A 12,845-nucleotide genomic window follows, 5' to 3' on the forward strand; every position below is an offset into this window, starting at 1 on the left:
TTATCTGTTCCAAAGATGTCACTGATCAATTTCAGTTTCAAAAAGTGTCATCCCCAGCATTAGCTGTTCCAGTGGTGTCACTAATCAATTTCAATTTCAATGGTGTCGTCCCTAGTTTTTCTGTTCTAGAAACGTCACCAATCAATTTCAATTTCAATGGTGTCATTCCCCCAGCGTTAGCTGTTCTAGTGATGTCACTAATCAAGTCAATTTCAAAAGTGTCATCCCCAGTATAGCTGTTCAAGAGATGTCGCTAAAAAGTTTTGTCTTCATACAACCATCAATACGGTAGTAGACAATCTTTCCCCAGTGAAACTACATTCCCCCTAGCGGAGTCAGATCCCTTTTTCTTCAACGAATTTGGGTATCTCATTGTTGTTTCTCGTCTCAGTCAAGTCATCTTTGTCGTCTTGCATTCATACAAGCACTTCACGAGCATTCATAGCATCTTAGGTCTAAAATTGGTGTACTTTGTATTTAAGTCTCTTCGCTCCGATCGAATTAAAGATTCCATCTTCAAATCTCCGGACGAAGAAACTTAAATAGGGGCATCTGTCATACCCCAATTTTTGACCTAAGATACTACTGACACGTGTCGGTGGACCCTACCTTAATATGCCATTTAACCCGGACCGGCCTCTGACTTTTCAGTGAAAAATTCGGCAGAGAGGTATTTTAAAATACCTCATATTTGGTTCCGAGTCAGGCCCTCTTCCCTTTATTATTTTTTATTTTCTTTAGTCTTTATTTCCATATTTTAATTTTTAATTTTTTCTTTTTTTAATTTATTAATTTTAACTTTAGTTTAATTTAGTCATTATTTCTTTTAATTCTTTTTTTTCCTTTTAGATAAGTCCAAGTCTTTATTTTCTTTTTTCATTTGTTTATTAATTAGAGGATAAAATCCAAAAAATATGCATGTTTATCTCTTTCTTTTTTTTACTCCTTATTTTTTATTTATTTATGTTCATTATTAAGTGTTTAAGCCAAAAATGGTCCAAGTTCAAAGGCACAACCGTTCATCCTCATCCTCATCCAAAAAACAACTTCATGTACATCTGCATCCAAGTCCCAAATTCAGGAACAAACACACTTTCCTTCTCCCCAAGCCACAAATTTTTTGCTTCTCTTGAACAAACCCTAACCCTACCCAAGATGCTATAAAAGAAGAAGCCAATTCATCAAGAATAGGGGGAACCGAGTCTTATTTTAATTCCAGTTTTATTAGAAAAATCTTAGTCTTCCGTAATTTATTTTTTATTTAGGTTCTCCGAACTATTTTCAATTTAATTCACAGTTTCAATTGTGTCTCTATTCTTTGCATTCATGCTGCAATTGTTATTGCTCATTCACGTTGCTATTGCTCATTTGTTTTTAACCTTTAATTCACTATAGCTATTGCATCATTTAGAACCTTGAGAATCTTTGTTTCACGTTTATTTAATTCCAATTCTTGTTAGTTTTGATTGCCATGTTAATTCATTCCCAATCCCATTAATTCCATTGCCGTTGTGCTTTTACATATTGAGTTCGTTTGTGTTGCTGCAATTCAATCCATTCATCCAATTTCAATTTCAAGTTTTTTTTTTTTTGTTATTCCATTTAGGTTCCATTATTGCTGTCACGTAACTGTTCAAATCCATTGTCGTTTTATGATCTTGTTCCATATTGTTCTTTTATTTTCCATCGCTTATGTTATATTGTTGAATTCCAATTCATTCAATCCATATTGCATTGCTGCCGTGTTGAATCAATCCATTCCATTATTACTGTTTCACATGATTTGGCTTTAATAAGATTGCTTGATGTGCATGTGTGCTACTGTCCATATATTTTCATAGCTGTAGGTTATTGTTCAGCTCCAATTGCAATTCTAATTGCTAGTTGCATCAATTCCAATTGTCCATATGTTTTTATTGTTGCCGTGTCACTATTCAGCTCTCCAATTTCAGTTGCAAAAATTGATTCTAACCGTGGCAATCATTTCAGGTTAAAGTTTCCATCATTAACAATGATGTGCTTAGAGTTACCTTTTATTTCAAGTTGCCCTTTGATAACAGAATTGGTATCTCCTTCAACTTCAATGGTTCGAAACTAGTATTGTTGTTGTGGCTGCTCTCCAAAGTTAACAAGATTCCATCATAAAGAGAACTTGGTGACCCTTTTTGCATCTCATTTTTTTATCCCTCTTTCTTTATGCATTTTAATTTTTCTTGCATTTTTTATTTCCTTTTTTTTTTTATGTTTATTAGATTAGGCTGCATATTTATCATTCATTCGTGTATATTTATTTTATGTCATTTACTTTTATCGCACGAACTTTAGAATGTATATTAGGTTTAATGTAAATACATCTTTAGTTTAGGCTTATTATCATGCATTTTTTTTTCCCGCAGACTATAGAATGTATTAATAGGTTTTTGTAATAGCTTAGGTGCATGTGTGTGTGTGTGTGTGTGTGTGCTTTACTTTTATTGCTTCGTAGTTTAGGTCAAAGGTCGTTGTGGTGGTCCAACACCACCATAACACCTACGCTTTATGTTCTCGCTCCGTTAGTTTTAATTTTAGTTTAATCATTATCATTCAAAAACAACAAAAACATGCAAATACTTCAAAAACACAAAAATATTTTTTTAAATAAACCTTGATCCTAAATCAAGTGACCGTCTTTTTTCATTTTATTTTCTTAATCAAACATTAATCAATCTAAATTCTACTTTGAGTTTTTTTCTTTCTTTAATATAAAAAATACAAACCAAATTTCATTTTGCCATTTGGCTTTTCCATTTTAAAACCTTTTTCAAACTAATAAAAAACACACAACCAATCAAACGTCAGTTTTTTAACCCCGAACTACGAGGTTTTGATCCCTCACGGGTACGTAGGCAGAGGACCATGTCCTTCCAAATCAATAAAATGTAGATAATTAGGTCTTCCCTCTTTAATTATTTCAAATACTTTTTTCCAAAAAACAAGCAAGTTATAGCACATTATTTTAAATAAAACCAAGAGGTTCCCGTAGAGTACTACGGACATAAAGGGTGCTAACACCTTCCCTTTATGTAACTAACCCCCGAACCCTAAATCTTTTCAAAATGGGGCAGTTTGAACTTTTTCTTCCCCTTTTTCTAAAAAAATAAAATGTTCAGTCGTGAAATAATTAGTGAGTCAAAAAGCTAATCAAATAGCCTTGATCTCCGAAAAATGACGCGACAATTAGTATAAGGTTCATTTGTGCAATTTTGAACATTTGCCACTCCACCCACTTGAGAATTACTTGCATAGTCTTCATTACGTTTCTCTGAAAATAAAGCAGATATTGAATAGTTCTTACATTAAATATATATAACTATAATGTACTCTATAAAAAAATATGTTTAATCTTTCACCTTTATTTTTTTTTCTTTTGTAGTTGATCGTTTTCTTTTCTCAAAATGTCCTTTCTGGCGAACACTAGACCTTCCTTTCGTCTTTGCGAAACGAGGATTCAAAACTGTACAACTTTCATTATCCTCATTTTGTGAGAAATTGTTCTCAATGTTTTCTTCAGTTGAATTTAAGTCAGGTTTGCTGACACATTCTCGAACCCTCTTAACTCCAATATCAAGCAATTTCCACATGATTTTTTGTGCTTTTTTGTCCTCCTGGGATTCCAAAACTAAATTGTATAAAGACTTCAGAATAGCGTTGCGGTAAAGAAGACCGGAATCATCACCATCAGACATTGAATTGGAGGTAGAATCTTCTTCTGAACTCTTATTTACATGCTCATAAATCACAGACCTTGCATTTTTTGACCATCTTGTTAAGATGTATTGTTCAGGTATTTTTAAAATACCTTTAATATTGTAAATCCGCAAAGCATGACTGCAAAGAATGCCCATAGATTCGAACTTGTGACAACTGCAGCTAACCATAGAAGTGGCTGAGTCAAAAGTCACGATATACTTTTTATTCGGGATGATGTTCAACACAACTTTATGATATGACACATTATCACATCGACCAATCTCCACGGAAGTGCTTCCACCTGCCCCATTAAGATACTCATTTAAAAAAAGTGTAAAGATTTTGTGAGTATATACCAAGGATGCATGTCGTAGAGTTTCACTGCTGTTTATAACACGAGGAGGCGCACTCTGACTATTTTTGAATTCGTTCTCAACCTCTAATTGTCGCCACCTTTTCACCATCTTCTCAAATGCCACTAAAAATTGTGAGAGACATGTTGTTTTTCCTGCAATATCTCCTAAAGCACTATTTGTACTCTCACTCCTTTGAGAAGATTTGATACCAGCAGAAAATACATGATTACTATATGTCGTGCTCCATTTGCTGCGAATTGCATACATGCTTCTTAACCATTTGTGACCATGAAGTTGATATGTATTCATCATCTCATCCCAAGTGGTTTGAAATTCTTCTTCTGAGTCACAACCTGTCATGCATTTATTAAATAAGCTTTGAAACTTGTTATTAGAATTGAGAGATCCCAAATGTGAAGGAGCATTTTTTGATATATGCCACAAACACAGTCGATGACGTGTATTTGGCATTACTTCTCCAATTGCTTTGCCCATAGCTGGATCTTGATCTGTAAATATTGTTTTTGGTTGCTTGTTTCCCATACTCTCTAAAAATGCTTTAAACAGCCAATTAAAAGAAATTGAAGTTTCATCCAACAACAAAGCACAACCAAACATGACATTTTGTCAATGATGATTTATCCCAACAAATGGGGCACAAATCATGTCATACTTATTGGTACGATAAGTAGTGTCAAATATCACAACATCCCCAAAGCAATCATAATCTACTTTAGATTTACCATCTCTCCAAAAGACATTAGTCAAACGAGATTCCTGATCTAGCTGCACACTGTAATAGAACATAGGATCTTGTGCTTGTCTATTTTGTAAGTTATTTACTAAAGATTGAGCATCCCCAGCTTCAATCAATTTCAACTTTTCAGTGTAGACATAATTATGCATATCTTTCAATGTTATACCAAGATTGTTATATCCACCGACCTCTTCCCCTAAATAATTCCAAATATTTGTAACTCGTATACCAGAATTCACCATAGACTTTATGAGGTCTCCTTTGACATTTGACATATTTCTCATGGACCGCAACAAATGTCTTTGCTCAGGAGGTACAAGTTGATGATTATGATCTAATACAAACTTTGTAACTTTCCAAACTCCTTCCTTGCTAACATTAAACCTCACCATAGCTTTGCAATTTGTCCTTGAATCAGCTCTTTCATAAGCCACTTCACCTCCATATTCATTATTCTTAAACCCTTCTTTGGAACAGTAAAACTCTTTAAAACGGGTGATTTTTCTCTCATTATCATAATATAACTCCCTCCCTTTTCTTACACTAAATCCTGTTTTGAAGGCATGTGCTTGATATAAGTTATAAGCTTCATCTTTGTTATTCACAACTTGACCAAGAAAAATATCTTTGCATCCATCAATTTCAACTGATTGACATTCATTTATCTCCATTTTCTCCTACCAATAGTACTACCTTAAACAAAAATGAATAGCCATATAATAAATATAATACTGATATCAAAGCCAAACAACATTAATTAATTACTATAATAATAAACAATATATGCCAAGACAAGTACATAACAAGTATGTTGTATCAAAAAACTGTGAATATATGCCTTGACAGGAATACTTTGGTTTTGATGATTGACAAAAGAAGTCCTAGAAGAACAAAGATGCAAAAAGCGGAAAAGAAGATTCAAGCTTTCAAGTCTTGAATTTTATTTTTATTTATTTTAGGACTATTTGTAAGTAGTAGAAAAAGCTCTCATTAAAATAAATCACACACTCACAATGGTTTTTATTTAAAAGTGATTTTGCATGAAAATATTTTTGCATGAAAAGCCATAATTTATCACCGAAATTGCATAACTATTTTTGACTCATAAAAATATATTTCAGCATGCTTTCAAATTTGTAATGACTATATATATGCCTATGATAATGATACCGTTGGCACAACATCTTTTTTTCTTGATGGCTTAAAAATGGTATATTTGATTATAGTTTACAAATGTGTCAACGGCTACTAAAAATACATCATATATATCTTGCAATGTTATTTGTTTTAATTACAAAATTGATTATGCACTCATACAATTGATTATGGTCAATCAAGGTTATTTCCGTTGGAATTAATTGTTTTTCTTACCGTTGCAAATATTTTTATATGCCATAATTGGATTTCACTTTGAAAACAATGATCTTTCACAAAATGGCATCAACGGGTAATCTCATGTTTGTACAACGGCTACCTTTTCTTCAAGCTCCTCATTACCATTTTCATATAAATAAAAGGTGCCTCGTGCTATCACTTTTGAAGAACTCACATTTGCATTCAAACTCTGTGAAAAATATTATTTCGTCACTCTCATTATTTTTACACTTGCTAATTTATTATCTTGAGAGCTATTTTATACTACATAGTTGAGTTGTAGTACTTGTGCTTCAATTTGTCATATCTACACATTTGGTGTATTATTTAATTATTGTAACTCTTATTTGTATTGGGTGCGATCCCAAGGTTTCAAGAGAGGTGATATCTCTTGGTTTTAGAGACTCTTCTACAAAGGATTGTTTTGTTTGGAGAGTGCTCGTTATTTGTAAAGGTTACCGGCTTATCCTAATTAAAAGCTTGAGCAGTGAAAATCTCAAGGGGCTTTTCCTTGGGGACTAGACTAGGCCTTGTTGTTTTAGGCCGAACTAGTATAAATTTCTTGTGTCTTTTCTCTCTTCCCTTATCTCTTTTATTTTTGTTGTTGTTTATTTTACCTTAACATCTTTATTTTCCTCATTTATTAAAAACTTCTATAAGTACTTTTTTTCTACTTTGGTTAAAATATTTTTTAGTGCTTATTTTATAAACTTCTTAAAGATCACAATTCACCCCCCTCTTGTGTGTTTGAAGTCACTTGTTCAACAAGTGGCATCAGAGCTTGAACTCTTGTTAAGGACTAATCGTCTCAAGAGGCAAGATGACTTCAAACAACAATTCCATAAATTGTCCCCCATCTTTCAATGGTGAAGGGTATGGTTATTGGAAAGAGAGAATGAAAATTTTCATTGAGGGAGTTGATTGTGATATTTGGGATGCTATTGAAAATGGTCCATTTATTCCCACTCATTTAGTCAATAATGTTGTGATGAATAAACCAAGATCCCTTTGGACCAAAGATGAAAAGAAAAAGGTTCAATATAATTTGAAAGCTAAGAACATTATCACCACTTCATTAAGCATTGATGAGTTCTATCGTGTATCAAATTGTACAACCGCTAAGGAAATGTGGGACACCCTTAAATTGACCCATGAAGGTACTACCGAGGTCAAAAGGGCTCGAATGAACACATTGATTCATGAGTATGAATTATTTAGGATGAAATCGGGAGAAAGCATCCAAGATATGCAAAAACGATTTATCCATATAATAAATCATCTCAGAGCTCTTGGAAAATCTTTCAATAACGAGGATTTAATTAATAAAATTCTTAGATGCTTGAGTCGAAGTTGGCTACCAAAAGTGACCACGATTTGTGAATCTAAAGATTTATCTTTTATGTCTTTGGCAACTTTGTTTGGAAAATTGCAAGAACACGAACTTGAATTGAATCGACTCGTTGAAAGTGAAGAAGGTGAAAAGAAGAAGAATGGTCTTGCACTCAAAGCTAGGAACAATGAAAGAACTTCCTTCAATCCAAAATGCTATAAGTGTGGTGAAAAGGGTCACATAAAATCCAATTGTCCTATAAATCAAAAGAGATATACAAAAGGAAAGATGGATTATATCACTTGGGATGACAAAGACACAAACTCATGCAATGAATCAACAAATGAAGCAGCATATTCATGTTTCATGGCAAACAATGAGGAAGATGAGGTAAACTCTATTGAATCTGAATATGACTTAACTTATGATGAGTTATTTACTATTTGTAAAGAATTAAATGATGAGTCAACTAAGCTTAGAAAAATTGTTTCTACCTCTAAGAAAACTATTTCTACTCTTGAATCAAAAATTGATATTTTAAATAAGGAAATAGAAATTCTTAAAGAGAAACAAGTTTTTGTAAGTGAAGTTTCTTCTTGTACCTATTGTGAAAATAAAAAGGAAAATATTTTAAAGTGTGATGATTGCAATATTTTGAAAATTGAAATTGAGGATTTGCAAAACACACTTGCAAAATTCACAATGGGAAGAGAAAACTTGAACGTCATTTTGGGAAATCAAAAGGGAACCTATAATAAAGCCGGTTTGGGCTATCATCCAAAAAATCATGAAAAACTTTTTAGAAAATTCTTTCGTCCAAACAAAACCTCAAGTTCCCCTTTTGTTAAATGTTTTTATTGTGGAAGAGAAGGTCATACATCCTCTATTTGTAATTTAAGAAAACATTGATATGAATGGTAAATGGAAGTGGATTCCAAAGGGCACTTTGCCTAATGCTAACTCTCAAGGACCCAAAATGTTTTGGGTACCAAAAGCGAAAACTTGATTTTGTTTTGCAGGTGTGCTTGAAGGCCATGAACTAAAATTGGTACAATTATCGAGGCTATTCAAAGCACATGAATGGGGGGAGAAAAAGAAGTTCTCCTATTATTACTACAATATTGGCTATGCATCATATGGTGAGCTTTATCAAAAATTCTTCTCCAAAATGAAATTGCAAACTCAAGAGAAGGAAAAATGGTTTACTCTTTTCACATAATTCTTTTATTTTTTGCTTTAAATTTTCCTGAATATATGCCTTGCCATGATTGTTTCTTTCCCGCTTTTTGATAATGCCAAAAGGGGGAGAGTTATGTGATTTGCATGTTTCAGGGGGAGTGGATTTTAGTTGTTTGCATATAGTGAGGGGGAGCTAAACTGCGCTTATCTCTGTCATATATTTTATTATTTGATTATTATTGTACTAACCCTTTCATTGAGCAAATCACTCCAAGAGATGTTTGTCATCATCAAAAAGGGGGAGAATGTGAATATATGCCTTGACAGGAATACTTTGGTTTTGATGATTGACAAAAGAAGTCCTAGAAGAACAAAGATGCAAAAAGCGGAAAAGAAGATTCAAGCTTTCAAGTCTTGAATTTTATTTTTATTTATTTTAGGAATATTTGTAAGTAGTAGAAAAAGCTCTCATTAAAATAAATCACACACTCACAATGGTTTTTATTTAAAAGTGATTTTGCATGAAAATATTTTTGCATGAAAAGCCATAATTTATCACCGAAATTGCATAACTATTTTTGACTCATAAAAATATATTTCAGCATGCTTTCAAATTTGTAATGACTATATATATGCCTATGATAATGATACCGTTGGCACAACATCTTTTTTTCTTGATGGCTTAAAAATGGTATATTTGATTATAGTTTACAAATGTGTCAACGGCTACTAAAAATACATCATATATATCTTGCAATGTTATTTGTTTTAATTACAAAATTGATTATGCACTCATACAATTGATTATGGTCAATCAAGGTTATTTCCGTTGGAATTAATTGTTTTTCTTACCGTTGCAAATATTTTTATATGCCATAATTGGATTTCACTTTGAAAACAATGATCTTTCACAAAATGGCATCAACGGGTAATCTCATGTTTGTACAACGGCTACCTTTTCTTCAAGCTCCTCATTACCATTTTCATATAAATAAAAGGTGCCTCGTGCTATCACTTTTGAAGAACTCACATTTGCATTCAAACTCTGTGAAAAATATTATTTCGTCACTCTCATTATTTTTACACTTGCTAATTTATTATCTTGAGAGCTATTTTATACTACATAGTTGAGTTGTAGTACTTGTGCTTCAATTTGTCATATCTACACATTTGGTGTATTATTTAATTATTGTAACTCTTATTTGTATTGGGTGCGATCCCAAGGTTTCAAGAGAGGTGATATCTCTTGGTTTTAGAGACTCTTCTACAAAGGATTGTTTTGTTTGGAGAGTGCTCGTTATTTGTAAAGGTTACCGGCTTATCCTAATTAAAAGCTTGAGCAGTGAAAATCTCAAGGGGCTTTTCCTTGGGGACTAGACTAGGCCTTGTTGTTTTAGGCCGAACTAGTATAAATTTCTTGTGTCTTTTCTCTCTTCCCTTATCTCTTTTATTTTTGTTGTTGTTTATTTTACCTTAACATCTTTATTTTCCTCATTTATTAAAAACTTCTATAAGTACTTTTTTTCTACTTTGGTTAAAATATTTTTTAGTGCTTATTTTATAAACTTCTTAAAGATCACAATTCACCCCCCTCTTGTGTGTTTGAAGTCACTTGTTCAACAAAAACTACATATCGAATATCAATAGAAAGTGTAACGTAATGTAGTTGATAATGAACTTACAGTGCTATAATTGTACAATTTGTTTTTATTTGGACGGTGGATCCTTTGTTGAAATGTTAATGGAAAGTGCTTGCTATGAGGGAGAAATCAACCATCAATATGAAAGTCATATCCTGAGCACAAGAACGATAGATACAATGAAGAGATAAAAAAAGAAACGGTTGAGTTTTAATTATTATTGCGATAGAGATAAAAAATAATCTCTATCTCATTTCTTCTCACATCGCTGTTCCCTCTGTCTCTTTGAAGTGAATCCTCTTTGTTTAATTATTATTGCGATAGAACATAATGCATCAGAAATCCAATTTAGGCACATCTATGTAATATTGTTAATTGTTTAGTTTGGCGTAGTTCAATCCTATGCAAACATGTTGGTTAAAATAGAACTTAAAGGCATCAGTCCATGCATCAGAAATAAATACAATAACTTAGAGATGGATTCAGCGCAATTTTTCTTGTGAAACAAACATATCACAAGTGATTCCTTTTCCCCAGAAAATAAGAGTGATACTTGCGATCTTCTGCAGGCAAGGGTTGGTTATCTACTCTTGAAAGAGAGCGATTCTTCTTCTTTGGAGTGCAATAGTGGAAAGAATTATGAATTGATGATGTAGATCAACAACAAGCCACTGAAATCAGAGTATACAGTTAGCTTTTGCTAATTAACTAGTAGAACATAATGTTACTCCTAGTGTGTAGTATAAGCAACAACAGTGAAATAAAAAGGAAGAAATCATACAAAACAACAGTGAAATAAAAAGGAAGAAATCATACAAATAAATGAAGTATTAATGTAAATCAAATGCATTTGACATATCTTAACCTTTGCAGTTTGCAATAATTGGGACCAAAACTTTTTACCTTTCAATCCTCAATCTTTGTTAATTTTTGGTCTATCTCTGTTTTAACAAGTCATTCTCTTACATCCAAATAATTTATTTTAGGGTAGTGTTAACTTGTGTCCTTATGACACATGTTAAGAAACTCAAAAGAAGAAATATTCTTTGAAATTACGTGCATTCAAATCATTAAAAAGTTAAAAATTAAATATAACGCACATCTTCCAATAAATCATTTCCATATTTGATTCATTAACTTGTGCCTTAAGGGCACAAGTTAACATTTCCCTTTATTTTAAAGGTAGAGAAGTTCTACTCAAATAATTTGGGTATGTAGAAATTGGCTTGATGTTGATGATACCCAGTCTCAAAGCCATATAAAACTTAGACTTTGACAGAAACACGTCACACTATTAACATTAAAAAAATTAAATTATAACAGTGGTACATATATATTTTTTAACATTATTCATAAAAGATCTAATTTAACCAATCAGTTTTAAAAATAATTTCTAAAATGACAGACATATATCAGGGACGTTCTTGTTTCATAAGAGCGACTTCACAAAATGACAGACACATTATGCATTGTCTATTAACATCATTTTCTACACCCAACACTAAAAACCATTATTTTCTCCACAAAATGACAAATTTTATATTTATGTCTGGTGTTACGTGCAGGTTATTTTTTTATGCAGCAGACTTTATTGAATCATAGTATACATAAAGAATTAAAATTAACAAACTCTTTCAAATTTAACACTTACCTCAAATCCAAAAAACACTTTCAACTTAATGCCTGACGGACATGCAGCTGCCACCGGCGATCACTTCGTAGTTTACTTAGGGTCTGTTTGGTTGCAAAAAGAAAGTGTGAGGAAAGATAGTGAAAGGAAAGATTGTATAAGGAAAGAAAATGAATGGAAAGTAAGAGGATTGATTTGGTTGTTTGGTATAAGAGAAAGTAGAGAAGAAAGTGAAAGGAAAGAAACATATATTTTTAGTAATTGACATATATAACCCTGAATAAAAATAATTGATAGGTTAAAAGAAAGATGTATATTCATAATTATATTTAGTTATTTACTTCTACATATTTTGTGTAAAAAAATAAAATTTACTTCTACATATTTATTTTATAAAATTTAAATACAGTTTTTTTTTAAATAAAAATTTAAATACAGTTAGTAAGTTAACTACTGTTATTTAAAATTTAACTACCAGTACAAGCATTATATTCATAAAATTTATAATACACCACTATGTTAGTAATTTAACTAAAGAAAGATGTATATTCATAAAATTTATAGTTAGTAATTTAAATACAAGTACAAGCTACTAGTTTTTTTTTTTTGAATCGAGTACAAGCTACTAGTACCATCCTACTACACCACTATGTGGACTACAGTAATTTTTAGAAAGTTAAAACATGGTAGTAAGGGCAATATTGTCTTTTTCATTAGAAAAGTTAGCTCCCTCCACTTTCTCCTCATCCTTGAACGGAAAGTATTTTAATGTGGGACCCATGTGTCTCATTTCTTTCCTTTGCTACTTTCACTTGTTCCAAACCATGGAAAATGTTTCTTTCCACAATCT

General features: G+C 32.0%; 3 protein-coding genes across 3 annotated transcripts; 1 reads left to right on the forward strand and 2 right to left on the reverse strand.

Annotated features, from left to right (window-relative positions):
* Positions 1 to 985: 985 nt before the first annotated feature.
* On the reverse strand, positions 986 to 12,095 carry LOC146941347 (protein FAR1-RELATED SEQUENCE 5-like). Its single transcript, XM_085755112.1, has 3 exons — positions 12,017 to 12,095; positions 10,408 to 11,036; positions 986 to 5,531 (listed from the first exon to the last, which is right to left on the reverse strand). Exon 3 carries the CDS (start codon positions 4,701 to 4,703, stop codon positions 3,378 to 3,380), a length of 1,326 nt encoding a protein of 441 aa, XP_085611238.1. The 5' UTR covers positions 4,704 to 5,531; positions 10,408 to 11,036; positions 12,017 to 12,095; the 3' UTR covers positions 986 to 3,377.
* On the reverse strand, positions 4,713 to 5,513 carry LOC146941348 (protein FAR1-RELATED SEQUENCE 5-like). The gene has a single exon (XM_085749944.1). It carries the CDS (start codon positions 5,511 to 5,513, stop codon positions 4,713 to 4,715), a length of 801 nt encoding a protein of 266 aa, XP_085606070.1.
* Positions 7,037 to 8,552, forward strand: LOC146941349 (uncharacterized). The gene is made up of 2 exons (XM_085749945.1): positions 7,037 to 7,936; positions 8,475 to 8,552. Exons 1-2 carry the CDS (start codon positions 7,037 to 7,039, stop codon positions 8,550 to 8,552), a joined length of 978 nt encoding a protein of 325 aa, XP_085606071.1.
* Positions 12,096 to 12,845: the final 750 nt, after the last annotated feature.

Source organism: Medicago sativa, chromosome 3, assembly GCF_051527215.1.
Source record: "Medicago sativa cultivar Bolivia chromosome 3, Bolivia_mono, whole genome shotgun sequence".
NCBI classification, from domain to species: Eukaryota; Viridiplantae; Streptophyta; class Magnoliopsida; order Fabales; family Fabaceae; genus Medicago; species Medicago sativa.

Coding starts and splice junctions, on each gene's coding strand:
- LOC146941347 (XM_085755112.1), bottom strand. CDS start 4,703: ATGTTTGGTTGTGCTTTGTTGTTGGATGAAACTTCAATTTCTTTTAAT.
- LOC146941349 (XM_085749945.1), top strand. CDS start 7,037: ATGACTTCAAACAACAATTCCATAAATTGTCCCCCATCTTTCAATGGT. Junction 7,937..8,474: donor CAAACAATGAGGAAGATGAG/GTAAACTCTATT, acceptor GGTAAATGGAAG/TGGATTCCAAAGGGCACTTT.
- LOC146941348 (XM_085749944.1), bottom strand. CDS start 5,513: ATGGAGATAAATGAATGTCAATCAGTTGAAATTGATGGATGCAAAGAT.